This window comes from Lactuca sativa, chromosome 2, assembly GCF_002870075.4.
Source record: "Lactuca sativa cultivar Salinas chromosome 2, Lsat_Salinas_v11, whole genome shotgun sequence".
Classification (NCBI taxonomy): Eukaryota; Viridiplantae; Streptophyta; class Magnoliopsida; order Asterales; family Asteraceae; genus Lactuca; species Lactuca sativa.
In genome coordinates this window covers 3,111,178-3,132,139 of record NC_056624.2, presented here as the reverse complement: position 1 = coordinate 3,132,139, position 20,962 = coordinate 3,111,178, and the positions used below count along the sequence as shown (strand labels likewise).

General features: G+C 42.6%; 1 protein-coding gene across 1 annotated transcript; it reads right to left on the bottom strand.

The window, feature by feature from the left end:
• Positions 1 to 14,665: 14,665 nt before the first annotated feature.
• LOC111908553 (uncharacterized) lies at positions 14,666 to 16,985 on the bottom strand. Its single transcript, XM_023904372.2, has 2 exons — positions 16,137 to 16,985; positions 14,666 to 14,731 (listed from the first exon to the last, which is right to left on the bottom strand). The coding sequence occupies exons 1-2, from the start codon at positions 16,983 to 16,985 to the stop codon at positions 14,666 to 14,668; spliced, it is 915 nt and encodes a 304-aa protein (XP_023760140.2).
• Between the last annotated feature and the right edge of the window lie 3,977 nt (positions 16,986 to 20,962).

The following is a 20,962-nucleotide window of genomic DNA, read 5'->3' as shown; positions in this document are numbered from 1 at the left end:
TCTCATGCAAGGCAACTCAAAAAAGGAAATAGATCAAGGCTCTAAAGCTCCTAAATGAACAGATCTAGGGATATCTCGATCCAACAAGGCATCCATACAACTAAAAAAGCTTGGAAAAAACATTAAACTAGCCTTAGAGGTGTTCTAATGGAGGTTTTAAGCACAAAACATAATAATTCCGAGATATACCTCAATGAACTCTGACTTTGGCCTTGGATCTTTGCTTTAGACTTCCTCTTTTTGATCCTTTCTTCTTCTTCTTCTTCAATCCTTCAAAAATCCACACAAAACACTTTAATCATACAAGGAATGGTTTAGGGTTCTCACAAGCTCTCTCTGAGGGTGAAGGAGGCGAGTTGGGGCACAAAACATTGCTTAAATAGTGAGCAAACCCGGGGATTTAGGGTTTCTTCCTGGCAGGCGGACTCGCCGAGTCCTGAATATGGACTCGTCGAGTCACCGACTTACACGTGCTCGAAATCCCCGTCTCTACTCGACGAGTCGGGCTATAGACTCGCCGAGTCCCTCTTGAAAACTTCTAAATAAATAACATGGAAACAACATACCAGAGACGAGTCGTTACATTTTTGGTGATAGGAGCATCATCATCATCATCAGTTTGAACTTGGTAGGGGCTGTAGTAAATGGAATCAAAGGTCATATCTTCCCCTCCCAGAAATGTCTCAGTTTCGGCTGAGTGAGTGGGAGATAAGGGTAATGTGGATGGTCCAGTTGTGGGAGTAGGTTCGGGTGCTGAAGTTGGTTCGGGTGTTGAAGTTGGTTCGGGTGTAGGTGTATGTTCAGGTGCTGAAGTACGATCCCCCGTATCAGATACGTTGGTTCGAACTCTAGTAGTTGTTGTTTTGGTGGCTTCAGAGAAAATGGGTGGTGGTATAGGAATAGAAGTGGGTGGAATGTGAGTAGACGTAGTTATGGGGGGAATAGAAATAGATGAGGTTATGATGGGAATGGAAACGGATATAGTGATAGGTGGAGAAGAGATAGGTTTGGTTATAACAGGTACCTCATGTATAGGAGAACGGGGAGGAGAGTCGCCTCGAATCGACTCTTCAGATTCTGAACCTTAATCATCTGAATCGCTCGAGGAAGAAGCAATAACAAGTTTACGCTTAGGTTGTGTTTTCTTCTTTTTCAGTGGAGGTGATTGGGTTGCTTTTGTCAACTTTCGCTTCTTAGGAGTAGGGCCTTTTGCTCCTTTTGCTGCTTTCTTGATTTTCCCCTTCTCTGGTTTCTTGCCCCTGGTGGCAGGTTTGTCTGCTTCATTGATAGACTGAATCATCTCGGGTGTCAACTCTCTCGGACACGAAGGAGGAAACTCCTTGTATGTTTTTAAGATTCTACTCTTCTTGGATACACTAGCATACATGGACTCTGGAATTGAGCCAAAAAAAATGAATTTGGATGGATCAGTTACAATAATCTTGGTGGTATGAAACACACCAATCGAGGAAAGAAGAGAATTGGCCACAGTGGGGACATGATATTTGTCCATAGCCCGTTTGGTGACGATCGTCCAAAACCTGGCATAAGAGATTTCAGTGTGCCGAGAGGTAGAGCCGAGGCTTTGAATCAACTGTTGCCAAAGGACCGATCTGTAATCAAGGTTGATCCTATTGTACAGACCATAAAGGATGGTCATGAATAATCGGCTGGCCCCGTCAGAACCTGCACTCCGCTCAGATAAGCCCTTGAATAAGATCGTAAAAAAGCCGTTCCATTGAGGAGGAAGGCATGACTTCTTGAATTTCATCACGTTCGTAAGGAATTCTGTGTAACCCATGTTGTAAAACATGGAGAAGAGTTGACCCACTGAGATTGAATCAGGGTTAACCCTCGATTCGTCAGGTTCAAACCCTAGAAGCTAGCAAAATCGTTGCTTGGAGATGGAGGATTTGTTGTCAAGAATGTCGAAGTAGATACGATCAACAAATTTGTCGTAGTGAGCGGTGGAGAAAACCTGCGAGAGACATTCCATAGGCACGATTTCAACCTTAGAGAGTGCGAGAATTAGTGGAGAGTATTTGAGACACTCCACTATGGGATACATAAATGCATCATAGGAGATTGGGTTGAGATCAATGACCAGTCTTTGATGTGGTCTGATTTGAAGAATGGTAGATCGAGAAGAGGTTTCATGAACTAAGAAGGAATCCGCCATTATTGAACGCTTCAAAGAAGAAAATGAACAGTGGGAGAAAAACCTTTGTTTTCTTTGTGGGTTGCGATGAAGAGGGAAAACATCCGGGGTTGAACCCTTTATATCGGTTATGGAGGAGAGAGAAAAATTCGCCCCCAAATCTTCTCGGAACTTGCAACGGCGCTTGATGTGATTGAAAATTGACAGTTAGCGTCCCCGATGATTAAGCATGAGAGAGAATATTGTTTCCTTTGAGCACGCGTGCCCATCAAATCATTGTTGAAGCCGTTAATCTTCCAGCTGAGTCAGCATCTTATCTTTTAAATGTGTTGTCATCAGTAAAGAGAAGCAAGGACTTATAAAAACCACAACGTTTCCTTTTTGAGTACATTATCAATAACCATAGCTTCATAAGGGAAAGTAACTGGTAGAGAACCAAACCGGACTTTTGGAAAATCAAAGATTTTCGTGCATAGAGTGTCAAAGATAAAGAAATAAAGCTATATCTACGTGGGAATTTGTGATGTCAATAAAGACATGAAACAATGGATCCCGAGCACGAATCTATTCTTTCAAAGTTAAGAGAAACTTTAAAGTGTCTGTGTGGTTTCCCGTTGAATTACGATCAAGCACTTGTTAAGAAGTGTTGAAATACATCTTTTAATGAGGCTTAGAAGGGTGGCTTTCGCTTCGGTTCAGAATTCCAGATCTTGACATAAGACCGAAACCAAATGAAGTACCTGTGAGACCGATGTGATCTGTTGAACAAGTAGGTTTGGAATATATTTAGTGACTTGTTGGAAATTTGTTTGGTATGAAATCCCAAAAAATTAAAACTGGATTCTAAAGGAAGAAATGTTATGGTATCTAACAATTTCATAAGAATCACACAAAAAGAATATTTGAGATTTCATGGTACACCCACTTGGGTGGCTTCGTTAATTCATGGGTGAAAGCTAGAGCAATTTTAATTGTTCACCGTCAATGCATTGTGGGTATTGAATTTTGGGTTTCACTTAGCACGTCGTGACACAAAGCTAAGATTATAAACACAGATATTATGTAACCATAAACCTTAGTGGTTATATCTGAGAGTCTCAAGGGTTACAAAAATGAACCGAAATATATTGGAGAAAAATGTTTGAGGTGTTGTAAAGAAACCAAAGTACCTCTGCTATAAAAGAGTGACCAAGCAGAAAACTCTTAACTCATATGAGAAAAGAGTAAAGTAGCTCATGATTAGAATAAATTTAACAACCTAATTGGGAAGACAAGGTTTGTGTATACCCAATCATTAAGGCTTTATTCAAAATCAAATGAGGCTTTAGACAACATGTAGCAGCATGCTTCTAGGGACACTTAGCTAGTAAAAAGTGTGAGAATGATACCTACCCATCAATATTCGAAATAGACCGAGCCTTCGGTTCATTTCGGTTCCCGTGTGAACCACGCCCGAAATAGACCAAGCGTTCGGTTCATTTCGCTTTCAACTTTTAGTTTTGAGAAGGTGTTTTTGGTACTGACTCTGATTCTATCATACCTAGGCCTTGCAGGATTTTATTGAAACTTGCTTCAGGAAGGGCTTTGGTGAAGATGTCGTCCAGTTGATCAGTGGTTCGAACAAAGTGAATTTCGACGTTTCAATCTTCCACATGATCCTTAATAAAGTGATACCTTAATGCTATATGCTTAGTCTTGGAGTGTTGCACTAGGTTATGACAGATCCTAATTGCACTTTCTGAGTCACAATATAGTGGGATCTTTTTCATATTGAGTCCATAGTCCCGGAGTTGGCTTTGGATCCAAATCACTTCTGATGTGCATGAAGTGGCTGCAATGTACTCTGCTTCGGCTGTAGATTGAGAAACACATGTTTGTTTCTTCGATTGCTAGCTAACTAACATTCCGTCTAGGAATTGGCAGCCTCCTGTGGTGCTTTTTTGATCTAGACCGCATCCGCCTAAGTCTGCATCTGAGTAGGCTTGAACAAAGAAGCCTGAGTTTGAGGGATACCAGAGACCGAGAGAGGTGGTTCGCTTCAAATACCGGAAAATATTATTCACTGCCAGCATGTGTGGTTCACGAGGATTTGCTTGAAACCTGGCACAACAGCATACGGAAACATTATATTGGGCCTGCTAGCTGTGAGGTACATTAGGGAACCAATCATTTGGCGATATAGCGTGATGTCGACTGCCAGTTTTTCCAAAGATTGTGTGAGCTTGGTGCCGAATGCCATAGGGACTTTGACCTTTGAGTCTCCTATCATGCCGAATTTGGCATGGAGAGTCTTCGTGTATGCTTCCTGTTTAATAAAGATGCCTTCGGGTCCCTATCTAATATTTAAACCAAGGAAAAAGTTAATTGGACCCATTGAGCTCATTTCAAATTTAGTCTCCATCAACTTCCTGAATTCAACTGTTAGGCTGGGATTCGTGCAGCCGAAGATGATATCGTCGACATAGATTTGAACAATCATAAGGTGGTTACCTTACTTTTTACGAAAGAAGGTTGGGTCAACCGAACCTTGTTTAAATTTAGACATCTTTAAAATCTTAGTTAAAGTTTCATACCATGCCCTAGGAGCTTGTTTCAGACCATAAACTGCCTTATCCAAGATGTAGCAGTGATTTGGATGCTTTTCATTTGTAAAACTAGGAGGTTGCTCCACGTACACGGTTTCTTCAAGTTCGCCATTCAGAAAGGCACACTTCACATCCATCTGGTAGACCTCAAAGTTTTTGTGTGTGACATAGGTAAGAAATATTCGAACTAATTCCAGTCTTGCAACTGGAGTGAATGTCTCTTCATAATCGATTCCTTCTTCCTGGCAATATCCTTTCACCACTAGCCGAGCTTTATTCCGGATCACATTTCCATCCTTGTCCAGTTTATTTCTGAATACCCATTTGAGACCGACAACTGAGGCATCTTCCGGTGTTGGAATAAGTCTCCAGACCTTATTTCTTTCGAACTCGTTGAGTTCGTCTTGCATTGCCTGAACCCAATCAGAATGATCGAGAGCAGTATTGATGGTCTTCGGCTCTATTTTGGAGATGAATGAATTAAACATGCATAATTCTACTTTGGAGAATAGAGCAGTTTGCTTCGCTTTTAGTTGTGATCGAGTTAGAACCTTTTCTGATGCATCACCCACTATTTGAGAAACTGGGTGATCTCTAGTCCATTTGATGAGAGGAGGATAATTTGGATCATTAGAGGGATCCAACTCAACATTTACTTCTTCTTCCAACTCTGAATGTAAATCATCATCATAAAGCTTATCAGAATTCTCCCCCTCGATAGATGATGAAACCTGTGGATGTGAACCAAAAACTCCTTTATCTATTTGGCTTGCGGGCTGTTTCGGACCTTCGGGTGTCATAGGACTTTCTGTTTCTTCTGGAATTTCGGTTGCTACAGGACTTTCAGGTTGTTCCGGACTTTCGGGTGTAACCGGGCTTTCGGGTAGTGCCGGACTTTCGGGTGTAATCGGGCTTTCGGGTCGTGCCAGACTTTCGGGTCTGTCAAAGATTGGATTCTCCCCCTGGATTTGTGAGTCATCTTGATCTGAAGAGACTTGATTCTCCCCCTCGACTGAAGTATTGCTTTGAGGAGGTTCGTTTCTAAACGTTTCTTCTTCTGTCATTCGTTTGGCTGCATCTTCAACAATCTTCTTAAGGTGATCTACTTAGTTGTCTGCAGCTCCAACTTCAGAATGAATTGCCTTCTCAGGTTCATCAAATAAATCCATGAACTGCTCAAAAAGATTGGCGATTGATGCTGTGACTTGACCGATTTGTGTAATATCCGAAATTTCAGGTATTATATTTATTCATTTTATTTTGACTTTTGTGGAAGAACTCGGCGAGTTGTCGCGTAGACTCGCCGAGTAGAGACGCAATTTCTCATCCAGATTAATGACCGGACTCGACGAGTCGCATTGGTGGACTCGGCGAGTCCGTGCTGTTTAATGAAACCCTAATTTCTCGGGTTTGGGGCCTATTTAAAGGGCCTTATGGCCGACATTTGTGCTCACCAGCGCCCAGAGTGAAACCCTAGTGCACTTGAGCGTTTGGAGTGAGAGAAGGAGCCATTATCAACCTTGGAGGTGTTGTCTAGCAAGGGAAAGGAAGCTTTAGCCAAGAGGAAGAAAGATCGTTAACTTACTGAAGATCTGAGGTCCAGAACATCACATTTGAGGTACCATTTTCGAACCCTTTTCTGTTGAGGTGATGTTCATGTTGATTTAGGGCTTATTGAGCCCTTTTGTGGCTAGATCTAGTGCTCCTTTGGTCCCTTAAGCGAGTTAGGTTCTGGATCTGGACCCTTGGAGGTCCAGAGTGTCCCTTTGTCCAAGCTGTTTATGAATCCATGGAGGTTTTGGTTTGGGATCTTTGTGCTTGAGGTCAAAACACCATTTATGAGTCATTAGGTGTGATATGAGCGCCAAGACATGAACTTTACGTGATAAATAAGCTTGGAAGGACTGGATCTATGAGTTAGTGGAAAAAATCTGGCCTCAGAAGGTCGTTTGGGGTTGTGCATGGGATGCACTCGCCGAGTCCATTGGCAGACTCGACCAGTTGGTGCGGGTTGTTCAGGTATTTCGAATCATGGATTGAGTAACTGAGTTGGGTGAGTGACTCGGTGAGTCGGAAGGGACTCAACGGAATCGGGTCCCCATAGAGACTTGGCGAGTCCACGCCAGACTCGGCGAGTTGGTTTGACCGTTGACCATTGACCAGAGTTTACCGGTGTTGACTTGATAGGGTTAGTCAACCTTAGTTGGGAAAGTGTTAATTAGAGATGTATTGTGGTATAGGAGGACTATAGCTCGGGAGATCGAGCACTAGTGATTTCAGGGATTTATGAGTTACCGAGATATGCGAGGTGAGTCTTCTCACTATGATTTACCTTGAGTAGGTAAAAAGAGTTATGTGATACAGTGTTTTATATCTATTGTTGTTGCACTGCATTCTTCTATGTGATTTATGCTGTGCATGTTTGCAGAGTTAGAACCTGAGGGTTCACAGAGTTTGGGTGCACGGACCCACAGAGTTATAGCCTCGAGTGGCTAATATGTGTTATATGTGGTATTTTGGGGAACTCACTAAGCTTCGTGCTTACAGTGTTTTGTGTTATGTGTTTCAAGTTTCTCTCAGGATCACGGCACGACACTGGCTTGATTGTACACACCAGAGAAAGAGTCATGTTTTGAGGATCCTGGTTTATTATGCAAGTGAAATTGGATTTATGTTTTGTAATTTGATTATGAATGAGATTTTAAGAAAAGTGTTTTTAAGAATTAAACCGTTATATTTAAATGAAAAATTGTTTTGAAAATTTACGGTGTTACAAGTTGGTATCAGAGCCTTGGTTTGAGGGATTCGGATGCACCTTCGGGTAAATCTGGACTCAAAGTGAGGAAGTAAGAAAAGTTTTCAAAGAAATAATTTTCTAAAGCGAATAAGAGTTCAAAGAGAAAGCGAGAAAGAGCAATGTGTACAATTAGCCAGAGCCCGAACGGTGATTTCCTAAAATACCATTGCTTCTGTGTTATGAGATCTTTATGATGCACTTTATGAGATATTATTGCATGCTAGAGACGGGCTAGGTATTTCATATATTAGGACTAGAGTGGCCTGATTTGTGATGCCTTAGCCTAGGAATTGCTGTTATATGCGATGTGCTTTTTAGTATGTGATGAGTGAGAATATTTAGTTGGAATCCTTTAGGGGATTGATTAGAGGAGTAATCTTGGGGAGATACCTAGATGAGTACCATGGTACATAGCGAAAGAATAGTTAAAGCCCACGAGGGGAAGAGTTGCAGAGTTCGGTGGTACTTTCAAGGATGAGCAGAGCAAGCAGAGTTATCAACCAGAGTGAGTTCTATGTATTCTTTGATGCTCGAATGCTGCTTGCTTCGTGCTTTGTGGAACTCTCGATGATGGGAGTCATCTACCAAGCGAATATGATGATATTCAGGAGGTAGATGGATGGAATCATTAGGACTTCTTCAGCAGCTGATGGCATAGAAGTGTGGGAATCTAGGAAGAGCCTAGGGAGTAACCTTAGCCAGATGAGTGCACGGGAAGAGTAGATAATTTCGCTGGGGAGCGAGCACGTGCAACGGAATTGGTGAACGAGAAGGTCAAGTAGCTACTTAGGAGCTCCGGGATAGTCCGTGTGGAAAGAGTTTCGGAGGATCATCGGTGTGTTCTGAAGAGTTAGCACCTTCCTTGTATTCCAATTGAGTGTTTGGATGCACTGAAGTTGCATATTGAGTGAAATAGGAAATTATTATTGGATTCAGAGGAAACGTATTGATGTATGTGTATGGTGCTGGGAGTGAGGGAATCAGTGGTACAGGCAGGACATTGTGATGCTCTATTATGGTGTTCCGTGATTTCCGCGTATAGCGTCCCAATATCGGAGTTATTTAGAGTCTTGGGTTTAAGACAACTACTGATGTATCATGTATTTAAGGTTCCAGTGGGAGCCCTTCGTGTATTGTCATCAAGGGGGATTATTTAAGGAAGTGGACCTCCGCAGAGGTAGGTTCTGTGTTATGGCGATTGCCGCCAGAGTCTGTAATACATATAGGGGCAAGTGTGTGTAACTATCTATGATAGTCTTCGGTGCATGAGTTAGTGAACATAGTGTGGTGTTGTAATGAGAATGAGAGTATAGGGTGAAGCTACAGGGAGCCGTAGTATTCACCAGTTAGAGGGTGTTGTTTTTCTACGGGGAGCCATAGTACTTACAAGTCAGAGAGAGAGAGAGAGAGAGAGAGAGTCGTGATGCTATGGGGAGCCATAGTATTAGCCAGTCAGAGGGTGTTGTGATGCTACGAGGAGCCGTAGTACTCACAAGTTAGAGGGATGGAGTCGTGGTACTACGGGGAGCCGTAGTACTCACTAGTTAGTTGGCATTGTGATACTACGGGGAGCTGTATTATCACTAGTCAGAGGTTGTCGTAATGTTGCGGGAAGCCATAGTACCCACTAGACGGCAAGAGAGTATGATGATGGAGTGTTCTCCGATAAGTGCATGACGCAGAAGATTTTTAGGCTTGAGTAGCCCTAGTGTTGAGTTTATGGAGCCTAGTGGTTAAACCGTGGCGAGACTAGGGTCTCCGTCTCTATTAGGAGGGTCAGCGAGGCGTGCGGGAGAATATGCGCAGCAGACGCCAGAGGTTAGAGCTGAGTCGATCTTCGATTGGATTGTATTTTTATGAGGGAAAGGGAATTTTGTGACTTGCGTGTCACTGTGTCGTGATAGTGGTCACGGGGAGGAAGTTAGTGAGATATTTTGGATCATATTATGTAGGGGTTCGACTGTGGGGCCAAAAGCTGACCTGGTGCTCAGTATCGAAGATGAATATGAGAAATGAACTAGAGTTTGCCATGGTCATGTCTGTGGACACTTCAGAGCGAGTGAACGTTCAGACGCTCAAGGATATGCATCAGGCATGTGTATTAGATTTCGGGGGGGGGGGGGGGGGGATTGTGGCTCGTAATTGCCCTTGGCAGAGTTTTCCTACAACAACAGCCATCATTAGTGCATCAGTATGCCACCCTTTGAGCTGATGTAGGGAAAGAGGTATCGGACCCCATTTGCTGGGGAGAGGTAGGGCAACGTGTGATGGGAAGTACAAAGATTGTGCTGCAGACGACATAGCAGATACAGCAGGTCAGACAGAGATTGTTGACCACTCAGAGCCGCCAGAAGAGTTATGCGGATAGGCGACGATCCGAGCTTGAGTTCCAGGTCGGTGACTATGTTCTCCTGAAGGTATCTCCTTGGAAAGGAGTGATTCGATTCAGGAAAAGGGGCAAGCTAGGGCCCCGGTATATCGGGCCGTTCAGAGTAATCGCGAGGGTGGGCAAGATAGCGTATTGCTTGGAGATACCTGCGGAATTGGAGCGGATTCATAATACCTTCCATGTGTCTTAGTTGAGGAAGTGTGTAGCCGACGAGTCGGTGGTAGTGCCGTTAGAGGACATTTAGGTGGATGCGAGCCTGAACTACGCGGAGAGACTAGTTGCGATTGTGGATCGGAAGATCAAGGTTCTGAGTATCAACAAGGTGCCTCTGGTATAGGTTCAGTGGCAACATCGAAAAGGATCCGAGTTGACCTGGGAGCTAGAACGTGAGATGCGGGATCAGCATCCGGAGCTATTTCAGGGATGATGTCACACCCCCAAACCAGAATGGCGGAAACATTCGAGGGTAGATGACTTCACGTAGTATCAAAACAATTGAATATTTGTAAAGAAAGTACACATCCATCATATATATAATAAAAACGTGTATTGTTGCGTTATACAAATTTCAAAAGAATATTACAATATAATGATAAATGTTCATAAATGAAACGTCCTCAGTGTTCCTTCTTCAAAAATTGATGATTACCTGTATTACTGGTTCCCTGAGAAATACAAGTGGTTTTGAAAAGGTGTCAACAATTAAGTTGGTGAGTTCATGAGTGTTTTGAGTTGAAAAGTATGTCCTTTTTTATAGTAAATCGGTAAACGAGGTTTTCAGAAAATCCAATATTTTCTATAAATGATTTGAAAAAGTTTCCAGAGTTGGAATATGTTAGTATCTATCGTGCTTGAATGATAAACATAACTTTGTATGAAAAGTAAGGTAGAAAACTGTAATGCATATATGAATCTCGTAAATCAATCTTGTTTTTATACTTTTTATGTGAGTTTTATAACCATGATATTGACACTGACGGCCTATAACAATATTCTTCAGGTGTTGTAGTGTTATGACATTTGTCACCCCAGACCTGCCGGTCTAACTATAGCTAGTAGTTTAGGTGCGGGGTTGTCAATCCCGTATAGATCTATACACAAGTATCACGCTCTCCTTCCAAGAGATTATGGTACATAATACAGGACTTGAAATGCATACATAAATGTACGTTGAAGTTTGAATACCTCACATTTGCTTAGTATAAATAGATTTACGTTATGAATGGCCTTACTTCTTTTGAAAGGGTTTCGTTTTTCAAGATGTATATGTAAAATGTACGATTTGACTCGTTAACTATACCCATTATAGTTTTTGAAAAAGTGCATTTCATTTGGTGAGAGTAACTTGGTGATATAATAGCCCTTGTATACATGAGTTGTTTGTATCGATATTCGAAGATAGAAACTTCATATACATTTATAAAATGATACTATGACGTGTAATGTACTTGTATTCCCCCCCCCCTAAAACAGGAAAAGATTTGAAAAGTAGGGGTATGAACTCACTCGTTTGGTTTGAAGAGAGAGGGGCTAGAGTTGAGCAGAACTTTGACTGTGTAAAGCTGCACCTTCGGGAATCTTGGTAGCGTAGATCTTTCGTCGGGGCTCGGGTACGGAAACCGAGGGCGCCGGGTGATCTCTGGAGTTTAGAAGTATGGGAGAGTGACTGAGAGTTTGAGAATGTGTGCAAAAACCCGAGGCTCCAACTCTCTATTTATAGGCTGGAAAACCCCTCGTACGCGGGGCGTACCTCCGAAGTACGCGGGGCGTACTTCGGTTACGTGGGGTGTAAAATGGCTTCATGGCTTACGACTCCTGGCTAGCTGAGCGTAGAGTGGGCGGGCTGATGGGACTCGACTCTGGGTCTAGTACGCGGGGCGTACTCCCGGAGAACACGGGGCGTAATCCGGCCTGTCCTCTTCTAAATTCCGTAACTCTCGCGTATGAGCTCCGTTTTTCGCGTTCTTTATATCCACGTGTAGGTGAGATTATGCTCTACAACTTTCATTTAGACTCCGTCGGCTAGTTTTGACTTTATTTTTAATGATATATTTTTAATAGGTCGGGACTGCTAAATTCCGTTAAAAATTCATAGTTTCTTTATTCGACGTTGGTTTTCGTTTGTCTTTTTATCATTTTACTCCTATTGTGGAGGCCTTCAGCTTTCGTTTAGGTGGCAATAGCTAAGTAACACTCGATCTTCAATTCGAGTTTTTAGCCCTCTACTACTGTTATGAAACTTAGGAAATTCGTAACTTCTTCATACGAAGTCCATTTTGGGCGATCTTTTTATGCACGCTTACCTTTTAACGAGATGTACGAATTTTGTTTAGATACTTAAGGCTAAAAATGCATTTTATTGAAATTTCACTTTTTATGTTAAATAGCGCTTTTATTTTTGAGGTTAATTTCGTTGCATTTGGCTGTTGAGCGTTACATTGCTTTTGAAAAATATCGGGTTGTCACATCATCCCCCTGTTAAGGGAATTTTGTCCCAAAATTTAATCCAAGATAGAGTTTACAGGTTAGGAAAAAGATGTGGGTACTTTTGTTTCATCTGATCCTCGCGTTCCCAGGTGTATTCAGGTCCTCGCTTGGCATTCCAGCAGACCTTTACAATAGGTATGTGGCTTTGTTTAGTCCTTTTTATTTCCCGATCCATGATCTCTACTGGTTCCTCTACAAATTGTAGATTTTCATTTATTGCCATCTCGTCTAGAGGGATGACAAGGGTTTCATCGGATAAGCACTTCTTTAGGTTCGATGCGTGAAAGGTAGAGTGTACGTTGTGGAGCTCCTGAGGTAATCTAAGTTTGTAAGCCACTGGACGGATCCTGGCAAGGATCTCGAATGGTCCGATGTATCTTGGGTTCAGTTTCCCACGTTTTCCAAAGCATATTAATCCTTTCCAGGGCGAGACTTTTAGTAGGACACGGTCTCCAACCTGGAACTCCAAGGGTTTTCGTCTCTTATCCGCGTAAATCTTTTGTCTATCCCTTGATGCTTTTAGACGTTCTCGGATCTGAACAATCTTCTCCATGGTTTCCCTTATGATTTCTGGTCCAGTGAGTGTGTGGTCTGTTGCCTATCCTTTTGCTAGCTGTATGTCCCCCACTTCGGCCCAACACAGAGGCGACCTGCATTTGCGGCCATAGAGGGCTTCGAACGGGGCAACTTTGATACTGGTGTGGTAACTATTGTTGTACGAGAACTCGACCAAGGGTAGATGTGTGTCCCATACTTTTCCAAAATCGATTAAGCAAGCTCTCAGCATATCTTCTAGGGTTTGTATGGTTCTCTCGCTCTGGCCATCGGTTTGTGGGTGATAAGTGGTGCTCATGTCTAACCTTGTCCCCAAAGCTTTTTGTAGCGACTGCCAAAATCTTGAGGTGAATCTACTATCCCGGTCCGAGATAATGGATACGGGCACACCATGCAGTCGTACAATTTCTCGGAGGTATGTCCTTGTTAACTTCTCCAGTTTGTCCGTCTCTTTGATCGGTAGCAAATGTGCTGAATTAGTTAACCTGTCGACAATTACCCAAATGGTGTCGAGGCCGCTTGCCGTTTTGGGTAATTTGGTTATGAAATCCATGGTTATCCGTTCCCACTTCCATTCGGGTATTTCTGGTTGTTGTAATAAACCTAAAGGCTTTTGAAATTCCACCTTGACTTTGGCACATGTCAAGCATTTGCTCACGTAGGTAGCAATTTTGGCTTTCATGTTCGGCCACCAGTACAGCTTCTTGAGGTCCAAATACATCTTATCAGAACCGGGATGTATGGAGTATCGTGTCTTATGGGCTTCGTTCATAACGATCTCTCTGAACCCACCAAACTTCGGTGTCCAGATTCGATCCATGAAATAAAGAACTCCATCACTCTTGGCCTCAAGCTTCTTATCCATCCCCCTCAGGGCTTCTCTTGTCACATTTTCAGCCTTCAAGGCTTCTATTTGGGCTTCCTTGATTTGCGTGGACAGGTGTGAATTGATTGTCATCGTTAGGGATTTTACTCGGCGGCCCGAGTATTCCTTCCGGCTGAGAGTATCAGCTACTACATTAGCCTTCCCGAGGTGGTATCGAATTTCGCATTCGTAATCACTTAGTAGTTCTACCCATCGTCTCTGTCGCATGTTGAGTTCCTTCTGGTTGAGGATATGTTGGAGGCTTTTATGGTCAGTGAAGATCGTACATTTTGTGCCGTAGAGGTAGTGCCTCCATATCTTTAGAGCGAAGACGACTTCCCCTAGCTCAATATTGTGCGTTGTGTAGTTCACTTCGTGCGTCTTTAGTTGTCGTGAGGCGTAGGCGATGACCTTCCCTCTTTGCATCAGGACACACCCAAGTCCTTGGTTTGATGCGTCACAATAGACCACGAAGTCTTCCGTTCCTTCGGGCAAGGTTAGGATGGGCTCACTACATAAGGCTTGTTTTAGCGTTTGGAACGAAGCGTCTTGTTTTTTCTCCCTAGTCGAAGGCCACATTCTTCTGATTTAGGGTGGTAAGTGGTTTGGCAATCTTCGAAAAGTTCTGTATGAACCTTCGGTAATACCCGACAAGTCCTAATGAATTGTCGGATTTCTGTAGGGGTCCTTGGTGTCGTCCAACTTTCAATTGCCTTGATCTTAGAAGGATCCATGTGTATTCCTTCTTTGCTTACAACGTGTCCTAGGAAATCCACTTCTCGAATCCAAAACTCACATTTTGAAAATTTCGCGTATAGCTTCTCTGCCCTTAACGTTTCCAAGACTTGGCGGAGATGTTGGTTGTGTTCTTCCTGGCTTCCTGAATAGATATCGTCTATAAACACGATCACAAATTTATCCAGAAAGGGGAGACATACTCGGTTCATCAAGTCTATGAACATTGCTGGATCATTTGTCAACCCAAAGGGCATTACTACAAACTCGTAGTGACCATAACGCGTTCGGAAAGCCGTTTTGGGGATGTCTCCTTCTAGTACTCGCAGTTGGTGGTAACCAGACCTTAGATCGATCTTTGAGAAGTAGCTTGCTCCCTGTAGTTGGTCGAATAGATCGTCTATGCGTGGTAAGGGATATCGGTTCTTGATCGTGAGTTCGTTTAGTTCCCGATAATCGATGCACATGCGAAAGGATCCGTCCTTCTTTTTCACGAAAAGGACTGGTGCTCCCCATGGTGAGAAGCTCGGTCTGATGAATCCCTTGCTTAGCAGTTCGCTTAATTGACTGGACAGTTCCTGCATCTCAACTGGGGCTAAGCGGTAAGGTGACTTTGCCACTGGAGTAGCTCCGGGAATTAAGTCGTTTCTGAACTCGACTTGACGTTCTGGTGGGATTCCTGGAAGATCCTCTGGAAAAATATCTGGGAAGTTGCAGAGTTCCGGAATGTTTTGAATGTTTTTCGATTCTCGTTTCTTTTCTACTAAGTGAGCTAGGAAGGCATGATATTCTTTGCGAAGGTATTTTTGTGCTTTAATACAGGAGATGATTTGTAAATTTGAACTAGGTTTGTCACCATAAATGACAAGAGTTTCGCCGTTAGGTAGGTTGAGGCGAATGGCCTTTTCGTGACAAAGGATATCGGCATGGTGAAGACTCAACCAGTCCATACCAATGATTACATCGAAACTCCTTATCGAAATGGGCATAAGGTCGATTTGAAATAAATGCTCATTTAAATTTAGTGTGCATCCTATGAAAAGGTCGCTTGCGTTTTCTATTTTACCGTTTGCCATTTCTACAGTGAATATTTTATTGAGTGGTTGGGGTTTTTGACTAAGTAGGTGTTTGAATTTATGACTCACAAAACTTCTCTCCACACTGCAGTCAAAGAGTATGCATGCATAAATGTTGTCGAGGAGAAACGTACCCGTAACCACCGTGGGATCTGCTATCGCTTCATTCTGCCCTATTGCCAGTACTCTTCCCACACCACCAGCATTCCTTTCCTTGGGGCAATCCCTCCTAAAGTGCCCAGTTTCTCCACACCCATAACATGCCCGACTTACTCTAGTACCAGGAACTTGAGTGACCGGTCGCGCTGGTGCCTTGCAGAAACGGGCTGTGTGCCCTTTCCTGTCGCAGTTCCTACAGTGCATCTCGCGGCAATTACCGTGATGATGGTAGTTGCATTTGCTGCACTTGGGCAAGTTCCCAGCATATTGTTTTGTGGGCGCAAGGGTAGCAGGAGTTGTGGTAGGAGCAGTAGCAGCATGAACCGCCACCATTTGTTTCTTTGAAGGTTCCTGCGAAGTTTGACCCTTTCTCTTGTTCCAGAACTTCTTCTTGCTGTTGTTGTTGGAACTGTTGTTGTGGTTGTCGCTTCCTTTGGTTGTCTCGACGATGGTCGCTACCTCTTGACAGACACCGTGATCGACAAGAGATTGCGCCAGTTCTTTGTCGTTGTCGAACGTCGTGGGTTTTGAGGCTAACACACTTCCTCGCAGTTGGGGTGATAATCCCCAGATATACCTTTCCACCTTCTGGCCTTCCAGGGTCATCATTCCTGGGCAAAGTATCGTCAAATCACTGAACCTGTTGGTATAGCCTGAAATGTCTGAGCCTACCATCTTAAGGTCCCTTAGTTCTTGTTTGAGCTTTTGGATCTCGCCCCTGGGACAGTACTCTCGTAGGAGCATTTGCTTCAGGTTTTCCCAACCCATGGAGTTTGCCACTGGTAGGGTTAGTGCCTTGACGTAGCCGTTCCACCACGTTAGGGCTCTTTTGGAGAAAGTACAAGCGGCAATTTTCACTTTGCTTTCTTCAGGGCATGCACAAATCTCGAACACAGCTTCTGTTTTCTCTATCCATTGGGATAGATCCATCACTCCCTCAGTTCCACAAAAGGGGATAGGTTTGCTATTAGTGAAGTCTTTGTAAGTACATTCCCCGGAACGGCCTTGGTTTAGGCCATTTGTGGAGCTGTTTATTCCTCCGCCTGACCCGTTGTTACTGATTTGTGCCATTGATGCGGTTACAGCGGCTGTAACGGCAGCTTGGAACATTGCGGTATCCATAGCTGGAGGAGGTGGTGGAGGTGTTGAGTTTTTGCGTGTTGATCTACGAGGAGGCATATTCTGGTAGAAAAATAAGAATGAATACTATAAGTTTCTAATGTTTTGAACCATCGTGTGTTAGTTGTATCTCGTAATTTGTTTTGACTTTAGTTTATGGTTTCAAGGTAGACATAGAAATTTCTGTTAAAACCCATATCTTCTAAGTGGTATATAAAGAAGTATTTCATATTCATATATATTGGTCACACTCGAGGTGTGTTACATCACATATCTCATTTGGAAAATTTGACCTACCTAGAGGTCTCCGATTACAGTTACGAAAGGAAATAAGGGAAAGACTTTTATCTGAAATCCTATTTTATAACAAAATTGTTGGGGTTTGAACAAGCTCTATTTGCGGCGTTTGGAGCTAGATTCGGCATCCGACTGTTTGACTCCCATTAGTCGTCTCTCGAGATCTGCTTGTTGTTCCTTCATCTCTTGTATATCTGCTAGAGCTGTTATCATTTGGTTCTGAAGTGTCCCCGTGTAGATTTGGGTATTCTCATGTAATCCTTCCAAACGGCGGAGATCTGCGGCGTTACCTTGAGTAGCAACGTTGACCTCACGAACTCTGGCTGCTTGTCGGTCCGCCTGGTAGTTCTGGTTAGCTATAGCGTTCACAATAACAGGAAGTGCCCGATCAGCTGAGCCTCCCCCGCTAACGTTGTAAAAACCCCGACACAAGCCGAAAGGAGGGCGTACACCTTGCTGACGGCTCCAGTAGTAGAGGTGGCTTCCCCACAAGGGAATGGGTCCTGGTTGATATGGTCTGACTTCAAGAGGATGAGGGATGGGAGGGTCGATCACTTCCGGCTCGGAGTCTGTTCCATTAGAAATTTCCTCGATCTCTTCGTCGATTTCGAATTCCTCTCCGATTTCGACTTCAAATTCTTCTCAGATAACCCCTTCGGGTTCTTCCTCGACCTCTTCCTCGATTTCCTCTGGGTCTTCCTCCGGGTCCTCTTCTATCCAGCCGCCGTTACCTTGGTTTGGGTAATAGGGATCTCCTGTTAAATGGAATCCGACCATTTGTCTGTACTAGGATAGAGGTATGAGAAATTTATAAGAAAAGAAATTCTTATTTAACGACTTCCTATGTCTAACTATATTTTTTTACGGAGCGCAAATATTTTATTGTACAATTATTTTTAACAATACACCTATAGTATTTCAATTTAGCAAAAACTAAAATAATTTGTATTTGGTAAGTTTTTGGCTTGTTGACCACTACGACCATTCCTCGACGTACATTGGTCGAACCCATGATAAATATAGTTGATCAGGCTATATTTATTCTTGATTTGATTACATACCTCGAGGCCCAATCGTAGTGTCGCAACTTGCCTTAATACTTTTAGAAAACTTATCATGATACGAGACTGATACATGCCAGTAAAAATGTATTTATTTTTCAGAAAAATTTTATTTTTATGAAAACGTTTTGTCAGAGGGTTTTTGGTTCCCGTTGCATTTATAGTTTGTATATCATATGTGGTTTGATATACTTAGTTCACTATAAACAATGCTCTGATACCAATCTGTCACACCCCCAAACCAGAATGGCGGAAACATTCAAGGGTGGATGACTTCACGTAGTATCACAACAATTGAATATTTGTAAAGAAAGTGCACATCCATCATATATATAATAAAAACGTGTATTGTTGCGTTATACAAATTTCAAAAGAATATTACAATATAATGATAAATGTTCATAAATGAAATATCCTCAGCGTTCCTTCTTCAAAAATTGATGATTACTAGTATTACTGGTTCCCTGAGAAATACAAGTGGTTTTGAAAAGGTGTCAACAATTAAGTTGGTGAGTTCATGAGTGTTTTGAGTTGAAAAGTATGTCCTTTTTTATAGTAAATCGGTAAACGAGGTTTTCAGAAAATCCAATATTTTCTATAAATGATTTCAAAAAGTTTCCAGAGTTGGAATATGTTAGTATCTATCGTGCTTGAATGATAAACATAACTTTGTATGAAAAGTAAGGTAGAAAACTGTAATGCATATATGAATCTCGTAAATCAATCTTGTTTTTATACATTTTATGTGAGTTTTATAACCATGCTATTGACACTGACAGCCTGTAACAATATTCTTCAGGTGTTGTAGTGTTATGACATTTGTCACCCCATACCTGCCGGTCTAACTATAGCTAGTAGTTTAGGTGCGGGGTTGTCAATCCCGTATAGATCTATACACAAGTATCACGCTCTCCTTCCAAGAGATTATGGTATATAATACAGGACTTGAAATGCATACATAAATGTACGTTGAAGTTTGAATACCTCACATTTGCTTAGTATAAATAGACTTACGTTATGAATGGCCTTACTTCTTTTGAAAGGGTTTCGTTTTTCAAGATGTATATGTAAAATGTACGATTTGACTCGTTAACTATACCCATTATAGTTTTTGAAAAAGTGCATTTCATTTGGTGAGAGTAACTTGGTGATATAATAGCCCTTGTATACATGAGTTGTTTGTATCGATATTCGAAGATAGAAACTTCATATACGTTTATAAAATGATACTATGACTTGTAATGTACTTGTGTTTCCCCCCCTAAAACATGAAAAGAATTGAAAAGTAGGGGTATGAACTCAGTCATTTGGTTTGAAGAGAGAGGGGCTAGAGTTGAGCAGAACTTCGACTGCGTAAAGCTGCGCCTTCGGGCTCTTCAAGAATCTTGGTAGCGTAGATCTTTCGTCGGGGCTCGGGTACAGAAACCAAGCCCGTCGGGGTGATCTCTGGAGTTTAGAAGTATGGGAGAGTAACTGAGAGTTTGAGAACGTGTGCAAAAACCCGAGGCTCCAACTCTCTATTTATAGGCTGGAAAACACCTCGTACGCGGGGCGTACCTCCGGAGTACGCTGGGCGTACTCGGTACGCGGGGCGTACTTCGGTTACGCGGGGCGTAAAATGGCATCATGGCTTACGACTCCTGGCTAGCTGAGCGTAGAGTGGGCGGGCCGACGGGACTCGACTCTGGGTCTAGTACGCGGGGCGTACTCCCAGAGAACGCGGGGCGTAATCCGGCCTGTCCTTTTCTAAATTCTGTAACTCTCGCGTACGAGCTCCGTTTTTCGCGTTCTTTATATCCACGCGTAGGTGAGATTATGCTCTACAACTTTCATTTAGACTCCGTCAGCTAGTTTTGAATTTATTTTTAATGATATATTTTTAATAGGCCGGGACTGCTAAATTCCGTTAAAAATTCATAGTTTCTTTATTCGACGTCGGTTTTCGTTAGTCTTTTTATCATTTTACTCCTATTGTGGAGGCCTTCAGCTTTCGTTTAGGTGGCGATAGCTAAGTAACACTCGATCTTCAATTCGAGTTTTTAGCCCTCTACTACTGTTATGAAACTTAGGAAATTCGTAACTTCTTCATACGAAGTCCATTTTGGGCGATCTTTTTATGCACGCTTACCTTTTAATGAGATCTACGACTTTTTTTTAGATACTTAAGGCTAAAAATGCATTTTATTGAAATTTCACTTTTTACGTTAAATAGCGCTTTTATTTTTGAGGTTAATTTCGTTGCATTTGGCTGTTGAGCGTTACATTGCTTTTGAAAAATATCGGGTTGTCACAGATGACACTTCGAGGGCGAAGTAAGATTCAAGTGGGGGAGAATTGTAACATCCGGAATTTCAGGTATTATAGTTATTCATTTTATTTTGAGTTTTGTGGATGAACTCAGCGAGTTGGTGCGTAGACTCGCCGAGTAGAGACGCGATTTCTCATCTGGATTAATGACCGGACTCGACAAGTCGCATTGGTGGACTCGGCGAGTACGCGCTGTTTAATGAAACCCAAATTCTCGGGTTTTGGGCCTATTTAAAGGGCCTTATGGCCATCATTTGTGCTCACCAGCCACCAGAGAGAAACCCTAGTGCACTTGAGCGTTTGGAGTCAGAGAAGGAGCCATTATCAACCTTGGAGGTGTTGTCTAGCAAGGGAAAGGAAGTTTTAGCCAAG

Bases quoted from the DNA above. Each gene is read 5' to 3' on its own strand.
- LOC111908553 (XM_023904372.2), bottom strand. From the start codon at position 16,985: ATGCCTCCTCGTAGATCAACACGCAAAAACTCAACACCTCCACCACCT. The intron at 14,732-16,136 runs GTGGCGGTTCAT...TCGTGTTTATAG, and splicing joins AACCTTCAAAGAAACAAATG to ACGATATCTATTCAGGAAGC.